Source organism: Podarcis erhardii (genome assembly GCF_964252035.2).
Source record: "Podarcis erhardii genome assembly, chromosome: 17".
Taxonomy (NCBI): Eukaryota; Metazoa; Chordata; class Lepidosauria; order Squamata; family Lacertidae; genus Podarcis; species Podarcis erhardii.
In genome coordinates, this window is record NC_138515.1 from 7,740,386 (window position 1) to 7,762,412 (window position 22,027).

The window sequence follows — 22,027 nt, forward strand, 5'->3', positions numbered from 1 at the left end:
CTTTATAGCGGGAAGGTAAACGGCGTTCCGTGTGCTGCGCTGGTGCTGGCTCGCCAGAGCAGCTTCGTCACGCTGGCCACGTGACCCGGAAGTGTCTTCAGACAGCACTGGCTCCCGGCCTCTAGAGTGAGATGAGCGCACAAGCCTGGAGTCTGACAAGACTGGCCCGTACGGGCAGGGGTACCTTTACCTTTTATTTATCTACTTGCACCCGGGGGTGCTTTCGAACTGCTAGGTTGGCAGGTGCTGGGACCGAGCGATGGGAGCGCACCGCACCGCGGGGATTCGAACCGCCGACCATGCAATTGGCAAGTCCTAGGCGCTGAGGTTTTACCAACAGCGCCACCCGCATCCCCCAAGAAGGATGTCTAGAAGGGCCCAAAATCTCTCTCCATGCCCAGAGGTCCCCTTCCTGCCTCAAGAAACCCTTGGAGAAATTCGAAAAAAGATCTAGAAGAGGCAACACGATTCTGGGGAGCTTTAAGTTGAAGTTGAAGGTCAGCTGGAGAAGGCTGGGACAGGAAGACTGGCACACACAGACACACCCTTCCCCCATTTGGGGTGGCAAGCAGCCCCCAAGCATTTTTAAAATTATTGTCGCAGGTCTTTCACAGATCTGTTCATGCAAGGAGTGCACAGAAGTAGGCTGTGTGGAAACAGAGGCCACTCATTGAAATGTTGAATTCACCTAACAATACCCGGCAGCAAATGGAGGTTTTCCTCCTCTCTTTCTCTTGTTCTTCCTCATAGCAGCCCCCAAACTGGCTCACAAGGGTCGGGAGAATCCCTAGAACAAGTTGCGGGGGAGAAGAGGAGGGATCTTTCCATCTGGCACGTTGAAAAGCTTGCACTGATGGAATGATCAACTTAGCGCAATGTTGAATTCCTCATAATAATAATTCTCATATATTGTTCAATACCACTTTAACACTCTTGTGAAAAAAGGTAAAGGACCCCTGGACAGTTAAGTCCAGTCAAAGGCAACTATGGGGTTGCGGCGCTCATCTCGCTTTCAGGCTGAGGGAGTCTGTGTTTGTCCACAGACAGCTTTCCGGGTCATGTGGCCAGTAGGACTAAACCGCTTCTGGCGCAACTGAACACCATGATGGAAACCAGAGCACACGGAAACGCCGTTTACCTTCCCGCCACAGTGGTACCTATTTATCTACTTGCACTAACATGCAGGAGCTGGGACAGAGCGACAGGAGCTCACCCCTTCACATGAATTTGAACTGCCAACCTTCCAATCAGCAAGCCCAAGAGGCTCAGTGGTTTAGACCACAGTGTCACAGTAGACATATCCATTTTGCCCGTTGTTGAAAGGTAAAGTCTGGTAACATTTGCTCTTGCACTCTTCCTGGGATTTTTTTTTCTTTAGAACTGCTCACACACAGAGAGAGAAAATACCAGTGTGCCTAGCCAGAATAGAAGTAGTCAGTGGAGTTCAGCAGCAGAATGACTATAGTGAGGGACCGAAAACAAAAAAACCCCACCTCAGGCTACATTCTATCATGCTCTGCCCATTTCATGTGAACCACAAGCTGCAGAATAGCAATTAATATCCATGACTGAAATTATAAGCATGTGTAGAAGCTGACGTGCCAAACACGCAGAAGAACCTGAACTGAATTGCAACATAAAGCTCACATTAGGAAGCATCCCGATTCTCCAAACCTAGAGGAAGGTGCTACAGAAGAAACTCCTTAGCCATGGGAATGAGGCTGAAAATACAGCTAAGCAGAAAACAGTGACGTCTGCCAGGGCTGTTCATCTCTCTGCATCTGGAATGATTCCTAGCACATAACAGGGATTGCCTGTGGAAACTTGCACCACCACAAAAGTAGGTAGTCTCTTTGCTGCCATGGATGTTGTTGTTTACTGCTGCAGGCTAAGAGAACTGCTCCCCTGGAAGAATTCAGCAGGCCTCTAGTCTTCATGATTTCAAATATACAGTTATGGCAGTGTAGACTCGGAAGGCAAAACTCTGGTGCATTGAATGGTTTTCTGTTCTCCCACCCCAGCCCCCACTTCTGGGCTGCCAAGGACACGTTCCTTCCCTATTGCCTCTCACTTGCCCGAACCTCTTCCATCCTCGATTCCTAGGAGTAATAAAAATAATCTCAACGCGCGCACACACACACACACACAAGCTCCAATTTAGGGGGTGGGAGGAAAATAAGGTTCAGAACGCAGCAGGCACACTGAGCAAGATTTTGCAGTACTGGTTAAATTGCATTAAAAAGGATCGGTCTGTATTTTGTCTAATTGTGGACTGATTTCAGCTTTAACATTTCTCTCTTCTGGGGACAGAGCATGAACACTCCAGGTCATAAATATCTCCTGGCCTTAGCGTGGATAGCTCTCCTAGACCAGGGCAGCCCCGCTGCACTGGCCATTTGAAACATCTGATGGGGGCAAGAGCTCACCCTGCAGGGATGGCTGTGATAAACAGCCGTCCCCTTGGCCCATTACTCTGGCGATCCACTGGGTGCTGGTGCATTCAGATAAGCAGTAGCTGTCGCCATACTTCTCTGTCCTTCCTTCTTTCACTCGCTCCCTCCCCCATCCAGAAGGCTGCTGCTCCTCCTCCTCCTCCTCCTCCTCCTCCTCTTCTTCTTCTTCTTCTTCTTCTTCACCACCAACCTCCTTTACGCAATAAAAACCAGCAGCCTAGGAGGACCTTCCACCCTCCTGGATCTGCCACTGTCACGTTTGGTTTTGGCAGGAGGCCCAGAAAACGTTGGGCAGGTTTGGACACTGACTCAGCACAAACCGCCCTTCCATTTCCAGGAAGGGGAGCAGTTCCTGAAGCCGTGGGGCTCCCATCAACAGCCCAACCACCGCAAGCTAGGCACCGGCCCACCAGCGGTGACACAGCAGTCGCTGCGGCAATGCCCGTCTGTCCCAACACACCCACCCAAAGCCCCTCAAACCCCAGACTTGGGTAATTCCTCTTGCAGCCCACTGAGGCCGCTAAAATTATGGCTGTGAGCTGAAGAAAGAAGCATCAATAGGCCTGGTTCTGACGGTGAGGTGTATCACGTGCGGACAGCAGGTAACGCAGTAACAAGGAAAAGATCCCTACAAAAGATCCCTATAAGGATGTCAGGGAGGAGAGTGCTAGCCCAGCCTTTTCCTTGTTTTCTTTCTGAAGGATTTTGCCTCCCCATTCCAGTGCGTTGAACCCCTGCCCACAGTCCAGAGGGTGGCAGTCAGCGAAGATTTACTCCGAGTTAAATTTTGTTGAATTCCACCCAGCGTGAGCTAGTAAGGGTCAAATCAGATGTGACATATCAGATGCATATAATAGTCTTCCAGCTTTCTTTCTTTTTTTTAATGAAAAGCCACAAGGGGCTGCAGTTGTGAGCAGACGATTGGCAGGGAAAGAGGGACTGCCTAACCCGTTCTCTTCCACCCATTTATTTACTCAATACCTTCCCCCCTGCCACTTCCCCCCCATCTCTTGTTGGCTTTTACAGAGGGAGTTGAGCCTGTGCCCTGTGATGAAGGGTTTTCCCAACAGAAAGGCGGAGCCTGTGAGCTGAGGGCTGTTCGCCCCCCCACGTTCCAATGCCAAGAGCAACCCCTTAACCCTGATTTTATTCCCGTTCCTTTGTCCGTGCTCATATTTCGATTTAAAGACCCTGCACAAAATAGATGCTTGGGTTTGAGGATTTGGAAGTGATGCACATTGAGCAGAGGTAAAACACAGAAGACAGTCCCCCTTGCCCACCCAGGGGACCCACTTCACAGGAGGGGACCCACTTCACACAGGAGAGAGGTGTGTCTCATACAAACTAGGCTCCCTGCTGCTCCCACACCCCACACCTTCTCGTGGGTCATTCTGGAAACAAGCCAAGCTGGATACATGAACATAAAAAGCCCCGCTCCTAATTCCCCCTCAGAAAGAAGTCTCTGCTTTTTATGCCACCAGGTGGGCATGGCGGGATGTCCTGCTCAAAGGGGACTGTTTCATGGACCCTGAAATCTAAGCATTCATCCTTAGAAGGTCATAGCAGCCTCCACATCACAAGTCCTCCATGCAGTGCGCAGAAGGGAGATTCATTCGGTCCAGGTGCTTCAATGCTGCTTCAGTCTACACATATGGCTGTGTGGCACTGTTTGAGCGTGTGGAGGGAGAGAAGCAACGGCCGCACACATTTGGGCAGAGAGCTCTTCATCACCGCGGCTCTCCTGCCCCCAGTACAGTCACTGGCTCCACGGTCCCTTGCTCCATTTTTATGGGTGCTGTGGGTGGCGAGGGAGTCCTCGGGGTGCCATTGCAAGGCGCTTCTGATTCAGGAGGCTCCCCGCCAGCTGACCTGGCCTGGTCGCTCAGTAACTTGACCAGGAAGTTGATATATCGCATGGCCAGGCGTAGGATCTCGTTCTTGCTCAGCTTCTTGTCGGGCGGGTGGGTGGGGATGAGCTTCCGCAGCTCAGCAAAGGCGCCGTTGACATTCTGCTGCCGCCAGCGCTCCCTGCTGTTGGTGAAGACCCGGCGTGCCACCTTCTGGGGCTGATGACCTGGGCAAATAAGCAGAGAAGGGTAAGTAGGTGGATAAAATGCATTCACGAAAGGGGCATCAACTTGGGGGCACATTCCTCTTCCGCTGAGCATGCCAACCTTCCTGATAAAGACACTTCTGCTCAGCCTCAGTCCCCAATCCTGTAAAATGGGCGGTTCTGCCTACGCTCTCTAATCCATCCTGCATAGAAGGTTTACCCCACAGCCACTCACCCTCCGTGATGTCCTGTTCATAATGGCTCGGCCTCCGCTTGAGGCGGTTGTTGGGGAAGAGGCCAAAAGTCCCAGAGCTGCCAATGTAGATGCTAAAGGGAAAAGAGAAGAGGTCAGGATGGTTCTTCCACAGGCAGCCTTGTTTTAAACATACAGTCGTACCCTGGATCCTGAACGCCTTGGGAGTCGAACGTTTTGGCTCCCGAACGCTGCAAACCCAGAAGTGAGTGTTCTGGTTTGCAAACGTTCTTTGGAACCCAAACATCTGATGGGGCTTCCGCGGCTTCCGATTGGCTGCAGGAGCTTCCTGCAGCCAATCAGAAGCCGTGCTTTGGTTTCCAAAAGTTTAGGAAGTTGAACGAACTTCCAGAACAGATTCCGTCGACTTCCAAGGTACGACTGTATGTCTTATTCACTGGTCACTGGCATTTACCGTATTTTTCGCCCTATAGGACGCACCGACCCATAGGACGCACCTAGTTTTCAGGGGGGGAATCAAGTAAAAATATATTATCCCCCCCCCCCCGCAGCTCTGGGAGCAGTGGACAGGCTGCATGCAGCCTGTGCGCTACTCCAAGACCTTCTCCCTGCTTTTGTGGGAGGTGGCGGAATTCCCCCACCTCCCGAAAAAGCCCACAGGAGCCCAGCGTGACCTTCTCCTGCGAGCTTTTCGACCAGGAGGGAGAAGGGACTGAAACGGCCAGTCAGTCCCTTCTCCCTCCTCGGGGAAAAGCCCCCAAGAGTGGCGCGCTCTTTAAAGGGTGCGTGACTCCTGCGGGCTTTTCTAGGAGGTGGAGGAATTCCCCCCCCCCTCGTAGAAAAGCCAGCAGAAGCCGCGGAGCCCCTTTAAAGAGCGTGCGGCTTTTGCCTGCTTTTGCGGGAGGTGGGGGAATTCCCCCATCTCCTGCAAAAGCCCACAGGAGGGTTGGAGAGTAGCGGGAAGGTGTCGCGCGCCTCCCCGCTGCTCCGCATCCTCTGGGGTGGGCGATGGGGGAAGCGCTGCTTTCCCCACTGGCAGCCTCAAAGAGCAGACTCTCCTGGCTTCAGCGGAAGCAACGCGTTGCTATCGCTGAAGCCAAGGAGCCTGCATTCGCCCCATAAGACGCACACACATTTCCCCTTCATTTTTGGAGGGGGAAAAGTGCGTCTTATAGGGCGAAAATACGGTATTTTAGATCACCCTTCCTTTTCCCTTAACAACCAGGATGCATCTTTCTTGCAGTGGGTTTTTCTGAGCTTAGGTGGCCCCTAGATGTTATTTTCTGCAAATAAGAGGGCCCAAAAGGCAAACGATCAGAGGCTTAGGCATGTCTCCTGCTGTGCATGAGATAAATATCAGGCAGATTAACAATTCACTTCGGGTACAATGGTATACATGTCTATTCACAAGTAAGTTTCCTTTTAGTTAATGGGGTTTACTCCCAGGTAAAGTGGGTAAAGGATGGCAGCCTAGGCTTTGGTTAGGGTTGGCATCATGGGAAAACAGGCTTCTTCTCTCAATCAATCTCCTTCATTGGCAAGCACAAAATGCAAAGGATATAAGTCAAAGTGTAAAATTGGCATCTGTTCATAAAAGGACTTACTTTAAGGTAAAACTAATACAAACATAATAAGGTTAAAAAGTGCCTCCCAAGTCTCAAAGTGGCGTAGTTTCACGGCATCTCTCATAATCCCAAACCTACAACTTTTCAGTAGAAAGGAAACCCTGGAGAGGTCGGGGCAATTTAACCTTTCTTTCAGCATGGGATTTAAATATTCATCGTGGGTTTTTGTGTAAAATAAAAATAAATATTTTTGTGTAAAATAAAAATAAATATATGTAAAATAAAATATTCATCGTGGGTTTTGCAGTAAAATAAAACACATGCAATGGTTTCGACCAAACATGGTTCTTGTACCTTGAACAGCTGTGGGGCAGAGAGAAATTCAACAGGTTAAGCCTTTTCTAGTATGGAAATACAATTATGGGGAAAGCTTCACTATGACTGTGCTCTCCCTAACTGTGTGCCATGCAGTGCCACCATGGTAGCCATTTTGTGGCTGGCACCCACAGTCCTCTCCAGGGGGCTGGGGTATCTTTGGACCCCTTAAACCCTCTGGGCTAGCTAGGAGCTGGCCCCCCTCAATGTTGAGGGGGTGGAGGAGTCTTTTGACGGTCAGCCTTCCCAACCGTTGACCTCCTCTCTGAGCCTGGAGTGCCAGTGCTGGACCTTCATCAGCAGGGTTGCGCCAGCATGATGAAGGTCCAGCACTCTGGTTGGACGCTTTGAGGAGCCCAGCGTGCTGGTGCCACATGTGTGCAATATCAATGTTGGCGCAACTCAGTGCCTCTGGTACTCTCTAAAAATTTGAAATGCACCCACTGGTCCAAAAAGTTTGGCAACCCCTGGTCTATGCTGGGACTGATTTCGGTTTCTGTCCATTTATAATTTTTGCAGTCTTCAGTTCTCTACATTTCCACGTCAGCTTGCAATTTTACAAAGACTAATAATAATAATAATAATAATAATAATAATACCATATTGGCACTTTTTTTCCAAATTCCAACCGTGAAAAGTTAAATTCGTGACTTTACAAAAATTGGCTTTTACGATATCGCTGCTGAAACAGACATACGGTAAAACGGAACAATTTGCGAGCTTGAGACTGTTGTGCAATTAATTCTAATGTCATTCATTGCTTTCCCCGTATTTTACAGTGCAGTATTGATTTTTTTTATTTGCATTTATGGTGCTACAAACAGGTGTTTAACCCACTTGTGGGTCCTCTCTAGTACCCATAGGATTTTCTTCTACATTTGCTATTTATGGGTGTGAGTGCCTGCAGAATTTTAAGGGAGCGGCTTATATTCAGGTATTGTCTCTCTCTCTCTCTCTCTCTCTCTCTCTCTCTCTCTCTCTCTCTCTCTCTCCCCCCCCCCTTGAATTTTAAAGGTACGGCTTATATTCGGGCCAAGACGGTAACAATAATTTCTCATGAAAATTCGTCAGCATTTTGCTCTGAATTTCTTGTAACACGTACATTTTCCTAGGCAATTTCGCCCAATATAATGTATTTTCATACGTTATTCTCACAAAATCTGCCCATTCGCATGCACACTTTGCCTTGATATGTGCTGGAGAATTTTGCATTGCAAAATCTAGAGCAGTAACGAATTCTGAAGATTCACGTTTCAGTGTGCTTCCGGAAAGCGCAAACCAAGTAGCTTCGCCTTTTAATGTGAACGGAATCAAACTTCAACCCCATTCCATAGCTGTCAACCTTCCTTTTTTGTGTGGGAAATTCCCTTATTCCAGTGCCGTTTCCAGCTGCTTCACGCTGCTACCCCGGATTGTTAGATATCCCGTAGACTGTCCTCAGGACAGGTGAGGCTGCTGATCCTTTATTTTCAAAGCTGCTGATCCCTTATTTTCAAATCTGAAAGTTGACAGCTATGCCCCATTCCGATTGCTGGCTTGTTTCCATTGCCAGGATGTCTTCCCACCCCGCAAACCTGATTATTTCCACTCAGGACTTACCTGTTGAGAAAGGGCTGGTATTGAGGCTGATATTGTGGGGCCAAAAGGGGGCTCCTCACTCCGGCTAGATTCGCCATAGGGGGCGGAGGAGGGCCAGCCGGAAGAGCTGAGAGCTGTAAGAGGCTGGGAATGGGGTGCAGGGCAGTGAGCTGAGTGGTGGGGACCTCAACATGGGCGGGGGGCTTGCTGCTGTAGCTCAGGCTGATGACCGGGACATTGTGAGGCAATGGGGCTAGGGGTGGGTCAGGAGGAGAAGGGCTCCCCTTGGCTGGAGGGGAGGAAGAGGTGGGGCTTGTGGGCGATGGGGTGGCCTCCACCTCATCCCCCCCAGTAGCTGGGGAGGGGATATCAATTGGGGAGACTGGTGGCTGCGGGTTTTGCTGTTCTGGGGCAACCGGTGGCTGAGGGGTCTTCAGCTTCTCCATCATTTTTTCTTCGCTTCTCATCTGTGGGGAGAAGAGAAAGAGACTGAGGAAGACCACATCAAATCACACCAACCAACCAGCTACTCCCACAAGTCATGAAATGTGGGCATCGCAGAAGCCGGTGGGTGGTGGGCCCCCTAAACTAAGCCACATATCAAACCCAATTGAATTTTGAAGACGAGGCAAACCAGATTATTTGCAATCCTAGTTGCCTGGTTTTCAGAAATTTAGTCACAAACGCCGTGGCGAGGGATGCCAGTTCTTTTGGCAAAGACTAGTTTGTTAGCAGGAGGAGAAATGTATTTATGTAAATGTTGTTAGCAGATTCTCCTCGTTTTCAGACTTTTAGTTTTTCAGTGTTTAATATTTGGATTTTAGGCACTAATGGAGCGTTAACATTTACTTCTAGAAATGTGTTTCAGATGGAGGGAGCATAATGCGTTCTCAAGTTTCAACCAAAACAGTTCCCACCCCCCAAATGAGAAGCTATAACCGCTCTTCTTAGAGACGTCCCATAATCTTTACGAGTTCACTTTTGTAAAGGGAAGAAGAGAACTTTGTTAATCCTGACTAGAGGGCAAGGGACCTGGGTGACTTGTCTCAGCTACAACAAAATTGGACCTTTCTCACTCGCCTTGTCACACACAGTGGAAGGGGAAAGATGCAAAATTTCAGCTTGGCAAATCACCAGATTGCAACAGTATGCTGATTTGGTTCAGCATTACCAGAATCACCATCCAGTGGAACCTCAGTTAAAGAACAGCCCTGTTTATGAACTATTTGGTTTACGAACTCCGCAAAACTGGAAGTAGTGTCCAGGTTTGCAAACTTTACCTCGGTCTAAAATGGAAGCCGAATGGTGTAAGGGCACCGGCAGCGGGAGGCCTCATTAGGGAAAGCGCGCCTCAGTTTAAGAACAGTTTCAGTTTAAGAACGGACCTCCAGAACGGATTAAGTTCATAAGCCGAGATACCACTGTATATGATAAAAGTCTCAAGTACAGTGGTACTTCAGGTTACATACGCTTCAGGTTACAGACTCCGCTAACCCTGAAATAGTACCTCGGGTTAAGAACTTTGCTTCAGGATGAGAACAGAAATCGTGCGGCAGCAGCAGGAGGCCCCATTGGCTAAAGTGGTGCTTCAGGTTAAGAACAGTTTCAGGTTAAGAACGGACCTCCGGAACAAATTAAGTACTTAACCCGAGGTACCACTGTATACATATTCCAGGTTCTAGAGTCCACATGGAGGCTTGGACAGGAGAAGCAAAAACCTGTGGCGAGCTGCGACAGGGATTGACATCAGACTTTTCTCAAACTAGCCAACAAATTGGTGGGTGGGGGGAAGGTTGAAAAAGCCAAATTATTTACCACAGAATAGATCCAGATAAGAAAGTGACAAAACACATTTTTGTGACAAAACACTCCGCTTTTTTGCAGAGAAGGTCCTGTTGCTCCACCATGACCTCCCTGCCAATTTGGATACAATAAAGGAACTGGAGGCCCCTCGACTGTCCTCGGGTCCAGTATCGTTCTCGAGGTCTGTTCTTAACCTGAAACTGTTCTTAACCTGAGGTACCACTTTAGCTAATGAGGCCCCCCACTGCCGCTGTGCCGCAGCCGTGCGATTTCTGTTCTCATCCTGAAGCAAAGTTCTTAACCCGAGGTACTATTTCTGGGTTAGCAGAGTCTGTAACCTGAAGCGTCTGTAACCTGAGGTACCACTGTACACTAAAATTCAATAAATAAAAGCAGCAATAAAAACACAGTTAAAACTCAATGAATGTTTTTTTTATGTGATGGATGTGCCATCTCACATAGGGATGCGGGTGGCACTGTGGTCTAAACCACTGAGCCTCTTGGGCTTGCTGATCGTAAGGTTGGCGGTTCAAATCCCCGTGACAGGGTGAGCTCCCGTTGCTCTGTCCCATCTCCTGCCAACCTAGCAGTTCAAAAGCACACCAGTGCAAGTACAGTGGTACCTCGGGTTACATACGCTTCAGGTTACAGACTCCGCTAACCCAGAAATAGTACCTCAGGTTAAGAACTTTGCTTCAGGATGAGAACAGAAATCATGCTCTGGCGGCGCGGCGGCAGCGGGAGGCCCCATTAGCTAAAGTGGTGCTTCAGGTTAAGAACAGCTTCAGGTTAAGAACGGACCTCCAGAACGAATTAAGTACTTAAACCGAGGTACCACTGTAGATAAATAGGTACCACGGCAGCGGAAAGGTAAATGCCATTTCCGTGTGCTCTGGCACTCGTCACGGTGTCCCGTTGTGCCAGAAGTGGTTTAGTCATGCTGGCCACATGCAGGGCCATAGCTAGGGGGTGGTGAAGTGGGCCCCCGCCAGGGGCACAGGCAAGGGCGCACGCAATACCATTTTAAAATATGTCCATAAATATGTCTATAAATGAAAATATTGATTATTTCCTCATAAGAAAAGGTTTTAAATAGAGGGTGAGTTGAATGGGAGGGTCGGGAGGAGAGGCGGAAAGAAGAGCTAATTTGTCAGTGGCTAGGGGGCACAATTTGGACAGTTCTGGCAGGGTCGCAAGATCACCTAGCTACGGCTTTGGCCACATGACCCGGAAAACTATCTGTGGACAAACACCGGCTCCCTCAGCCAGAAGCAAGATGAGCGCCGCACCCCATAGTCGCCTTTGACTGGACTCAACCATCCAGGGGTCCCTTACATCTCGCATCTTCAACCATCAATCCACAGAGATGCCATGAACCCCTCAAATGATGCTCACAGGGCATTGGTTGGATTACCGGATTTAGGGTAATGCGGGAGATTCCCCCCCAAAGGGACTGAGCTGTGGGGGCACAAAATGGAGAAGATCCATAATGGAGAAGTTCCGTTTGGGGGCACCAAATGTTTGCCTCACACAAGCTGCTATATTATCAAAGATTTCCAAAGTCCGCCCCTGAATCCATGGAACACAGTTTGGGAACTAAACCTGATCTAAAACGTCTGCCTCGCTGCCACCTGCAGGCCACACAAGAGACTCAAACATAGAGACTGGATCTTGCCCTAAATCCAGAGGCCAACTCTGACCACATGTCTACTCAGGCATCACTATTACATAGATCTAATAATAGGAATCATTCAATTTATCACCTCACAGCAGTGTATCTCTGCATGCTATACAATACAAACTGGCTGAAGAAGAGCTACAAGCATATAGATAGAGGGGATTTGGTTGATATTCTGATTTTTAATTTTTTTAAAAATAAAGTACCTTGCCAAAGCTTTCTGAGCAAGCTTAGCAATCACAGAGTAAGAGGAAAGAGACTCTTGTGGATCAGTAACTGGTTAAGAAACAGGAAGTGGGAAAACATGTATTTTCCCAGTGGAGACATGTAGAAAGTGGAGTCCCTCAATAATCTGTATTGAAACTTCTGGTTTTAAATGTGTCCATAAATGAGGAGCTATCAGTGAGGTAGCCAAGTTTCCTGATAATACCCAATTGTCCAAAAAGAGATTGTGGAGAGCTCCAATAGGGCCTCTCTGAATGGATGGGATGGTTAAAATGGCAAGTGCAATTCATTGTAGACGCGTGTCCGCACAAAAGAATAAAATCTTAATTTCGCGTATGCACTCATGGGGTCAGAACTGGCAGGGACGGACCAGGAACAAGACCCTGGGGTCAGCTGTAAAAATGGCAAAATCCATGCAAAGGGTCGTTAGTAAACTTATTGAAAATGAAACTGCCTTTCTCATAATGCCATTCATTACAGTCATACCATGGAAGTCAAACGGAATCCGTTCCGGAAATCCGTTCAACTTCCAAAACATTCGGAAACCAACCCGCGGCTTCTGATTGGCAGCAGGAAGCTCCAGCAGCCAACTGGAAGACGTGGAAGCCCCATCGGACATTCGGATTCCAAAGAAAGTTTGCAAACCAGAACACTCACTTCCGGGTTCGCGGCGTTTGGGAGCCAAAACGTCCGAGTACCAAGGTGTTCGGGATCCAAGGTACGACTGTATAGGAATCTATGGTACAATCACATTTGGGTAACATTGCAGCCAGTGCTCAGATGAGCAGTCCTGTGATCTCATCCACTCCAGCATTTCTCTGATGAAAATAGGGATATCCCATTCCATAGTGAACATGTTACTATTTATACCCCACACATCTTACTGAGTTGCCCCAGCCACTTTGAGCTGCTTCCAACATATATACCCTCCAACATTTATCCAATGAAAATAGGGACATCCTAAGCAAAAGCGCTGTGGCGCTGTGGGTTAAACCACAGAGCCTAGGACTTGCCGATCAGAAGGTCTGCGGTTTGAATCCCTGCGACGGGGTGAGCTCCTGTTGCTTGGTCCCAGCTCCTGCCAACCAAGCAGTTCGAAAGCACGTCAAAGTGCAAGTAGATAAATAGGTACCGCTCCGGCAGGAAGGTAAACGGTGTTTCCGTGTGCTGCTCTGGTTTCTCCAGAAGTGGCTTCGTCATGCTGGCCACATGACCCGGAAGCTGTACGCTGGCTCCCTGGGCCAATAAAGCGAGATGAGTGCCGCAACCCCAGAGTTGGACATGACTGGACCTAATGGTCAGGGGTCCCTTTACCTTTAAGGAAAAGCAAGACATTTCAGGATCAAATTGGAAACCAGGATGGCTTTTCTAAATTAGGGACGTCCCTGGAAAATAGGGACACTTGGAGGGCCTCTGATGGGGGGGGGGCAGCAAAAGCTGCTGGATCTTGCTGTTCGCTATGGCTGTGATTCTCTGAGGGCTTTTATCACAGGTGTCTATGAAAATCTGATGTGTGGGGAATCCCCAGCTGTCACGGAGAGATGGTGTGGTTCGATTGAGGTAGACGTTCTCAGCAGATAATCGTAAATGCGGTCATGCTGTGAGCCACAGGCAGTGGGTGGGAGGTTCGCCACAGCCTCGTGTGAGTTTCTTTAATGTTCTGTGTTGGGGGAGGGAGCTATTCCTGTACTTCCATGCTCAGCCAAGAAGCAAGGGGAGCAGGTCTGGGTTTCTGGAAAACAGTTTTCTCCCCAATGCATTTATATATTTAAGGCAGGCATGGGCAAACTCGGCCCTCCAGATGTTTTGGGACTACAACTCCCATCATCCCTGATCACTGGTCCTGTTAGCTAGGGATGATGGGAGTTGTAGTCCCAAAACATCTGGAGGGCTGAGTTTGCCTATGCCTGATTTAAGGCCCCTGAACCTTAGTCAGGCAATGGCTGGCTGGCCTGGATCAGTTCAACAGGCCAGTGGAAAAAGATCAAGTTACAAAAATGGTGACATGAATTACGAACATTTTTTTTCATATTGCTCACCTGCTTGCTTGCTGAATGGGGGTGCAGAGTGCTGTGTTTTTCCTTCACTTAGGAATAAATCAGAATTCCAAGGCTCTCACAGGTTTGTCAGAAACCCTGCTGGTTAATTTATTGGGGAGGGGGCCGAGGGTGCAAGTCTGCCTGGGAATGAGAGCCTGTCTACTGAAAGAACTTAACTCATCCCCACTCCCCAGTCCCTGAGGTTCAGTGGCAAAGAAATTTCCCTCTGCCTCTCATTCTTGTAACGTGCACTTAGGGATTCCCTCCAGTTTCCCAAGAAAGACATTTGACCATGTTTGGATGGCCATCTTATAGCTGCACTTCCTGCACTGCAGGGGTCAGTGACGTAGCGTGGGATGCCAGCACCCAGGGCAAGGAAAATATTGCACCCCCTAAGGCAAGTATTGTGCCTACAAACGAGCACCTACATGCAGTGCTGCTGCTGCTGCCAGACAGAGTTGCAGTGTAGCAGCGGGACATGTGTGTGACCTCCTTGGGCCAGGGCACCGCCACTGCCATGGCCACGAGTCTCGCCGTGTGGCTGGGGGAATGCAAGGGCCCGTCCTCTCCCAGCTTGTGCTGCTCAGGTGAGGTTGGTGGGTGGGAGGGATGGGGCGCGCCTCCAGTTGGGGCGGCAACTGCAGAGACGCACCCTGAAATATTTTTGCACCCAGGGCAATCACTCCAGCAGCCTCCCCCCACAGTACGCCATTGCAGGGGGGTGGAATAGATGACTAACTATTTGCGGCTTTGCTCTGTCTCCAGACCATTCATGGAAATCCCATTTCTTGTGCAATAGCTGCAGAGGTTGAGGGAACTGTCTTGGGACAATAATGCAAGTACGGGAACATTCCTAGTCTACTTTAATTCCTGAAAATCTTGACCTTAATTATTTATTTTTAAATTATATGTGAACTGAACTTGGACCTAAACCCAGAACTCGATCAGAGAGTCTTTCCCCCTGCCCTCCTGCTCACTGAAATCGAAACTCAGCCTGAAGGCTATTCCCTTTTTACCCTAGATATTATTTTAAAAATTTCCAAAAATAAAATACAATTGGTCAAACATTTTTCATGAAGGTTATTCCCGAAGGGATAATAGTATTGTGAACAGGCCACTCAGCTATTGCAACTAGGTTGATGGCAATGTGTTTACACACACACACAAACACAAACACACACACACCCCTAGGATTTTTCCTTGAAAGGGTAAAAATCAGGTTAAATTGAGATGGAGTGGGGGAATATGAGCTGATATTTCAATGCCAAAGATGCTGTGTGGATGCTGCAAATGAATTGCATGTGTGACGAGCACCTGTCGGCAACAAACGCCCCTCTGGAAGGACCCAGAATCAAGAAACGAACCCCTAAACAGAAAAACACAGTAGCTGGTTCAGAATAAGCGATTCAGTCATCAGTAGCACTGGGGAGGGGGTGTCTCTGGAGGTTGGTAAGAAACTGCCTCTCTCCTCCAACCCTCGAGAGAGCATGCAAAAAAATAAAGGCTTAGTCCAGGAAACCGTCAGAAAAGGGAGGGTCCAGAGAAGCCGTCTTAGCACTAATAATCCTCCTAGAATCATAGAATCCTAGAGTTGGAAGAGACCACAAGGGCCGTCGAGTCCAACCCCCTGCCAAGCAGGAAACACCATCAGAGCACTCCTGACATATGGTTGTCAAGCCTCTGCTTAAAGACCTCCAAAGAAGGAGACTCCACCACACTCCTTGGCAGCAAATTCCACTGTTGAACAGCTCTTACTGTCAGGAAGTTCTTCCTAATGTTTAGGTGGAATCTTCTTTCTTGTAGTTTGGATCCATTGCTCTGTGTCCGCTTCTCTGGAGCAGCAGAAAACAACCTTTCTCCCTCCTCTATGTGACATCCTTTTATATATTTGAACATGGCTATCATATCACCCCTTAACCTCCTCTTCTCCAGGCTAAACATGCCCAGCTCCCTTAGCCGTTCCTCATAAGGCATCGTTTCCAGGCCTTTGACCATTTTGGTTGCCCTCCTCTGGACACGTTCCAGTTTGTCAGTGTCCTTCTTGAACTGTGGTGCCCAGAACTGGACACAGTACTCCAGGTGAGGTCTGACCAGAGCAGAATACAGTGGCACTATTACTTCCCTTGATCTAGATGCTATACTCCTATTGATGCAGCCCAGAATTGGGTTGCCTGCCTGCCTCCTGCCTGCCTCCTACATTTATCTTGCTCTCCAGCACAAGGAGATTCTCCCCAGTTCAGGCTATGCATGGGGGTAGCAAAACCATTTGCTTGAACCCGTCGGCTGCCCTACGAGGCACATGTGAAATGTGAGTCAGAGCCTGCTGTTCACTGCGGAAAGGGGGCACGTGGCTATTCTCTCCTGGGGCTTGCCTTCCGGGAACTGCTTTCCCCCAGAGACGCAGCTCCCATTTCAAATTGGAAAGGTCTGTGTGGTTCAAACGACAGCCTTGAATTACTGCTCTAAGAAATGAGGGGTGCTTGGCCACAGCAAGCCCACAAATGCCACAGCCCTGCCTGGACTGGTTTATCAATGAAGCTCAACACAGAATAAAAAGGAGAACACACCAGAGACCCTGGGCAGATAAGACCTGGTATCTCTGGAAACTTACCGGTGAGGCATGGAAGTGAAAACAAGGCACCCATTAGCCTGCTCTTCTGTAGCCAGAGGTCTACTCTTCCTTTCGCTGAATGTGATGTTTTCAATGGCTGCTAATAATGCCAAAGAGGGCAACCCACATTTCTGCCTAGCTGTGTTCAAATAAGTGGTATCGCCATAAGTCTGATACACAATGTGCGTGAAAAAGGACCAGCCTTCCATCAGTTCTGAACCCTCTGCCTATCAACGTCGCCAGAAGGGTCAAGGCTATTTTGGAGCTGAGAGGAAGAATGAAACAGTGCCTCTCCACACACACACACCCCTCACCTCACATACCAGACTGTCAGTGTCATCTTAGAGGTAAAGGTAAAGGGACCCCTGACCATTAGGTCCAGTCGCAGATGACTCTGGGGTTGAGGCCCTCATCTTGCTTTATTGGCCAAGGGAGCCGGCGTACAGCTTCTGGGTCATGTGGCCAGCATGACTAAGCCACTTCTGGCGAACCAGAGCAGCGCACGGAAACACCGTTTACCTTTCCACCGAAGCAGTACCTATTTATCTACTTGCACTTTGACGTGCTTTCGAACTGCTAGGTTGGCAGGAGCTTGGACCTAGCAACGGGAGCTCACCCCATTGTGGGGATTCGAACCGCCGACCTTCTGATCTTAAGAACATAAGAGGAGCCTGCAGGATCAGGCCAATGGCACATCTAGTCCAGCATCCTGATCTCACAGTGGCCAACCAGATGCCTTTGGGAATTTTCCACCAGACCTACAAGCAATTTTTAAAAAATTATTTTTATTGAATTGATATAGCGCTCTGTACCCGGAGGTCTCATGGCAGCAGGGTAGCAGGAAAGGGCAGGGCATTTGACAACTCACAAAACTCTGCCCTCAAAGTCTTTGCCTTTGCTCCCCCTGACCCAAGCATGTGCTGCCTGTAGCATCCAGTTCACTTTGTCTAATGACAGGGCTGGCTCCACTGACCCTCTGTCTTCTGTTATGAAAGAGGAAGAGAAGTTCTCTCAAGCTCTGCCTACCAGCGAGGACAGGAAGCAACGGAATGCTGCTGAAATGCTCGTTCTATCTGCTAATGGCCAAATATGCCAGATAAGAAGTTGTAGAATCGTAGAATTGTGTGGTTGGAAGGGATTGCTAATCTATAGGTAGATCGGAACCAAAACAGAGAGTTGGAAATATGCTGATGTACCTGCACAAGAAGTAAGCCCATTTCATAATGCTTTGACTCCCTGGTTGTTAAGACCAACTGCAAATGTGTAGTCAGAATTTGCCCAGTGCATTGAGAGGAGGAATTCTTCTCTAAGGGCCCAAATGACTACTTGATTCTCCATTATGTTTTCTCGCCTCACAGAACCTCCCTCATGTCGCCCTTTCGGCTAGAAACACTGCGCGGTGGTCAAAATTCTGCAGAGAGCCGAGTCCAAATTTAAACATGCAAATATGAACCGGGTGGTGCACAACTGTGAATAAGGAAATTTGCAAATGCTTTGATTGATAATAGTAATTGACTTGGGAACAGGTTTCTTTTATTATTATTATTGTCCTTTTTCTGAAACTGCTCTGATTACAAAGTAAATTCCTGCTCAGGAAAATGCCATCAGGCTTTAAAAACATATCCGTCCACAAGGCTCGGCTCCCCTCAGATGCCTGGCTCACTTGGACTCCCCATACAAAATGTTGGATTAAGAATCATGACTGAGATGGGATGCGATGATATTTTGCAACGCAGGTAACTGAGCTAAGGGAGATAAAATGGCAACAATGCTTATTCTGAGTGGCTGCCACAGTCCTTTGTTTGAGTGTCAGGCGATAAAAATGTTTGAGAAATAGAGGAAATGGTTTTGCAAATGTCATCAGGAGGGTTTGGCGTCCCAATCAGCAACATCTGAGGCCTTTTCAAAGCCATTCTTATGCATGCACACAAACAAAAATTACGAGCTACTTTCAACTCGTACGCACCAGACTTTTAAAACACAGGCTGCTTAAAAAACAAAAAAACAAACCACAGTTCTGTGATTTACAAGTCGGGGACGTCGACTGTCACATGTTTTCATTTTGCCTTCAATATTTCCCCCTAAAACTGGAGGACAGCACAAGAAAGAAGGACAACAAAGTATACAGTGTCTAAAATTGAGAAGCAGAGCTCATTGAATAGCCACAAGTTCAGGGCATTTATTCATCTTTTTATTCCCTCCGTTGAAGGAAAAAATCCACTTTAAATGAGTATACTGTATACTGTACTGGTTAAACCTAATACAGCCAATCCATGACTTACTTTAATCAATTGTTTCTTCGTTTGCCCCAAATTAGTTACATTGACTTTCAATTGAACAGAAACTAACTTAAATCCAAATATTTCAGGTTAACGGGATTCTGGATTATTGCTTTATCATAAAAATGTTATATTACCACACTAACTTCCTGCCTTCGGTTTTCTTAACACATGCATTGGCATATTCATACATCTTATAAATAAATACACTGCGACCGCAAAATAGCACAGAGTTAGGAGGACTTAAAGCCAATTTAAATTGGTGTCCTTAACAAAACCCTACTGTGGCCCCAATGTTTGTCACAAGTACCGTAATTAAAAGATAGATACTATATGTTGTTTTTGTATATGATATTATGTGGATGTGTATAATTTTTTAATAATGAATGCATATATACATAATAAATATTGTTATTGCTCTTGACTGCTGCAGCAGGGTTTTGCTTTTGGTTGGTAGTTATATTTAAATGTATTTTTAATAGAGGTTAGAAACTGCCCTAGGACTGCTGATGTAATGAAGGGGAGATTATATATACTTATATTGTATATAAAATTATAAGTAAATTATATTTTTCCTGAAGAGAGGAATGTTTGTAAAGATAAAGCTCGCTGACTCTTTGCATCGTTTCCAGGATCAATGCATTTCCAGCATTTGGGGGGTATGTGTGTGTGGAAAGCACAAAATATTTGTCATGCATGTGGCAGTTCAGTATGAGACCATTTCACATGCAGTGGGAAATACATGCATTGGGAGCCAAGACCTCCCGCATGTGTGCTCACTGTGAGACAGACACGTGTGCAATTGTCACACACAACAATCTAAACACAATTTTCACACACGCGCACAATTTTCCTACACGGAAGTGTTTGCCGTTGAGGAAGTGTGTAATGTCTGAAGAGGCCCATACTGCAACAACTGTTAATCCAGGGGAGAAAATGCATCTCTTATTTTTAAAATGCCGATGCCATTTCAGTGTTGTATCATATCAAGAAAAATAAAAATTGAAAAAAATCTGTGCATGTCATTAACAATATATCACACACTTTTCTTTTTACATAGATGACTATTTTACATGTTTACAGAGATGACTGTATGGCATGTGAGTTCATCTTCTGTATGAGGAGGAGCAGGGAATTGTAGATAAAAAAGCGCTGTGTCAATCTGGTAGAAAACACGAATGAGCCACAGCATTGAATTTCGTCTTTGTGAAGCAAGAAGTCATAATCGCTCAATTTTGTTACAAATTGCACTCCGGTAGGAAACCATGTGGGTGATGAGGCACGATAAGAGATGCAATTGCTGAGCAAACGAATGATATCACAGCAGCTTAAATAACAACAGCGATAATTTCCAAGATAAGCACAGAGATCACAGGAATCTTTGAAATTCAAATGGGAGTGCAGGTGGAAGTTTTAAACCTATTGATTAGCGGTGATTATTTAACTGTAATTGCCATATAGAAAAATGAAGGAGGACCCTGTGACAGATCAGCGCTGCTCGACGGATGCCACTCACACAGAACTGGATTTGGATTTCAATGCAAAATCTATTTGGCTTGTAAATGTATTTTCGGATTGCTGTGAAAATTCCATTCTGCAGTTATGTTTTCTGGGCCTTACAGATGTCATTTCTTTTCTTAAATTAGATTTTAGCAGTGGGATCAGCAGTCAGGCAGTAAGGGAGGGGTGAGGAGAGACGAAGAATTCATCAGGAACAAAAAGTTCCCCACACAAAAAGGGCAATTGGAGGGAGAATAGTCTTAAGATTAATTGAGCTCCTAGACATCCTTATTCTGGACTGATGATACAGTAAAAAAATTACCATAAAAACATACAAGCTATTCAGTCTAAGAGAAAAAAATACGGCGCTGTGTACCACAAGAGTAAGAATGGGTTTTTGTTTAACAACAACAACAACAAATTGCAAGAGAAGGAACCACCGGTCCTTTCTGGGCAAACTATGAATCAAAAGACCTTAACAACCGTGTTTGCTAAAATAAAATCATTGAAACTCAGTCCCCTCTGCCTTTTCTTTCCAAGGGAGATGCCAACCATCCTTTTCCCGCCACTCCCCAAAAGCCCCTTTCCTCACCTGCCAGATGTCACCCGGCCAAAGCCATCTTTCCTCTTCCAAAGGTCAACCAAGGCGGTCATTTTTAATCCCCTGTGGCAGAAGGGCCGGCAGGAAGGCCGCGAAACCCCGTCCGATGGCCGGAGGATCCCGAGGTGAAATGGGGTGTCACCTGATTGCTGGCTGTAAAGAGGCCTGGGTGGCAAGGTGCGGGGGCATGTAGAAGCCGTGGCACAGGGGTCCCCTCAAAGACGAAACCGGAGGTGCCAGGCTCTGATTCTAGAGCCTTGGAAGAAGGTGAGCGGCCCGCATTGTCCAGGCACTCTACCCCCGAAGCCGGCCACATGGCTGCTGCAGGCTACCATGCTCGGGGGCCATGATTCGCGGCCGCTTCCTCTCTCCTCCTCTGCTTCCCTCCGCCAGAGCGCACATATAATTATTATTGTTATTTGCTTCTGGTATGGGGACTTCAAATCAATTAGGCTCCCGCTTTTCCTGCCACCTCGTTCCTTACAAATTCCCCCTGCGGCCACCTCTCTTTATTGACAGGCGCTATTTGGCCACTGGAAGGAGCTGCTTTGATGAAGGAGCCTGGGCCAAGCCCCCTCCCCACTCCCTCCCTCTCCCCTCCCCTGCATGAGAGAGATTTCCTGCCCTCTTTGGACGGGGGATGTTCTGCAGTTCGGAGATAAGCCGCACAGGAGCTGCCTGCAAAGGGCTGATAAGGAAACTCCCAAGTCAGACCCAGCCTAAGCAAAGGGACTTGGAAAGCAAACAAGAGGAAGCCCAGTGTCTACACACTGGAATAACATAGACCAGTGAACACATAATAGAGGTGGCTTAGGAGAGCTCACAGCACTTTCATTAGCGACTAGAAACATGGATTGGATGTGAGCTCAGGAGAGCCTTGCCCAGGGAGGGAAGGAAGGAGGTTATTCCCCGACTCTCCATCAGCCAGTCGGCCGGCCAGCCTGCTTTTGGGGTTCCTGGCAGGCACAGGGCCCATGTGCCTCCTGTTGGGCATCACGCTCAATTGGTCAGCAGCTGGCATTTCTTACAACCGTTGGATGGCATGGGAACCAG

The 22,027-nt window shown here is 47.7% G+C and overlaps 1 protein-coding gene across 2 annotated transcripts; it reads right to left on the bottom strand.

Annotated features, from left to right (window-relative positions):
* Positions 1-466: 466 nt before the first annotated feature.
* On the bottom strand, positions 467-21,510 carry LYL1 (LYL1 basic helix-loop-helix family member). Of its 2 annotated transcripts, none has more exons than XM_081845553.1 (4): positions 20,966-21,510; positions 8,260-8,705; positions 4,742-4,833; positions 467-4,527 (listed from the first exon to the last, which is right to left on the bottom strand). In XM_081845553.1, exons 2-4 carry the CDS (start codon positions 8,703-8,705, stop codon positions 4,181-4,183), a joined length of 885 nt encoding a protein of 294 aa, XP_081701679.1. In that variant the 5' UTR covers positions 20,966-21,510; the 3' UTR covers positions 467-4,180. The 2 variants fall into 2 exon arrangements, with proteins under 2 accessions (XP_081701679.1, XP_081701680.1); XM_081845554.1 differs by lacking the exon at positions 20,966-21,510 and adding an exon at positions 17,238-17,541.
* Between the last annotated feature and the right edge of the window lie 517 nt (positions 21,511-22,027).

Bases quoted from the DNA above. Each gene is read 5' to 3' on its own strand.
- LYL1 (XM_081845553.1), bottom strand. From the start codon at position 8,705: ATGAGAAGCGAAGAAAAAATGATGGAGAAGCTGAAGACCCCTCAGCCA. The intron at 4,834-8,259 runs GTAAGTCCTGAG...TTTTCCCTTTAG, and splicing joins TACCAGCCCTTTCTCAACAG to CATCTACATTGGCAGCTCTG. The intron at 4,528-4,741 runs GTGAGTGGCTGT...TTATTTGCCCAG, and splicing joins TGAACAGGACATCACGGAGG to GTCATCAGCCCCAGAAGGTG.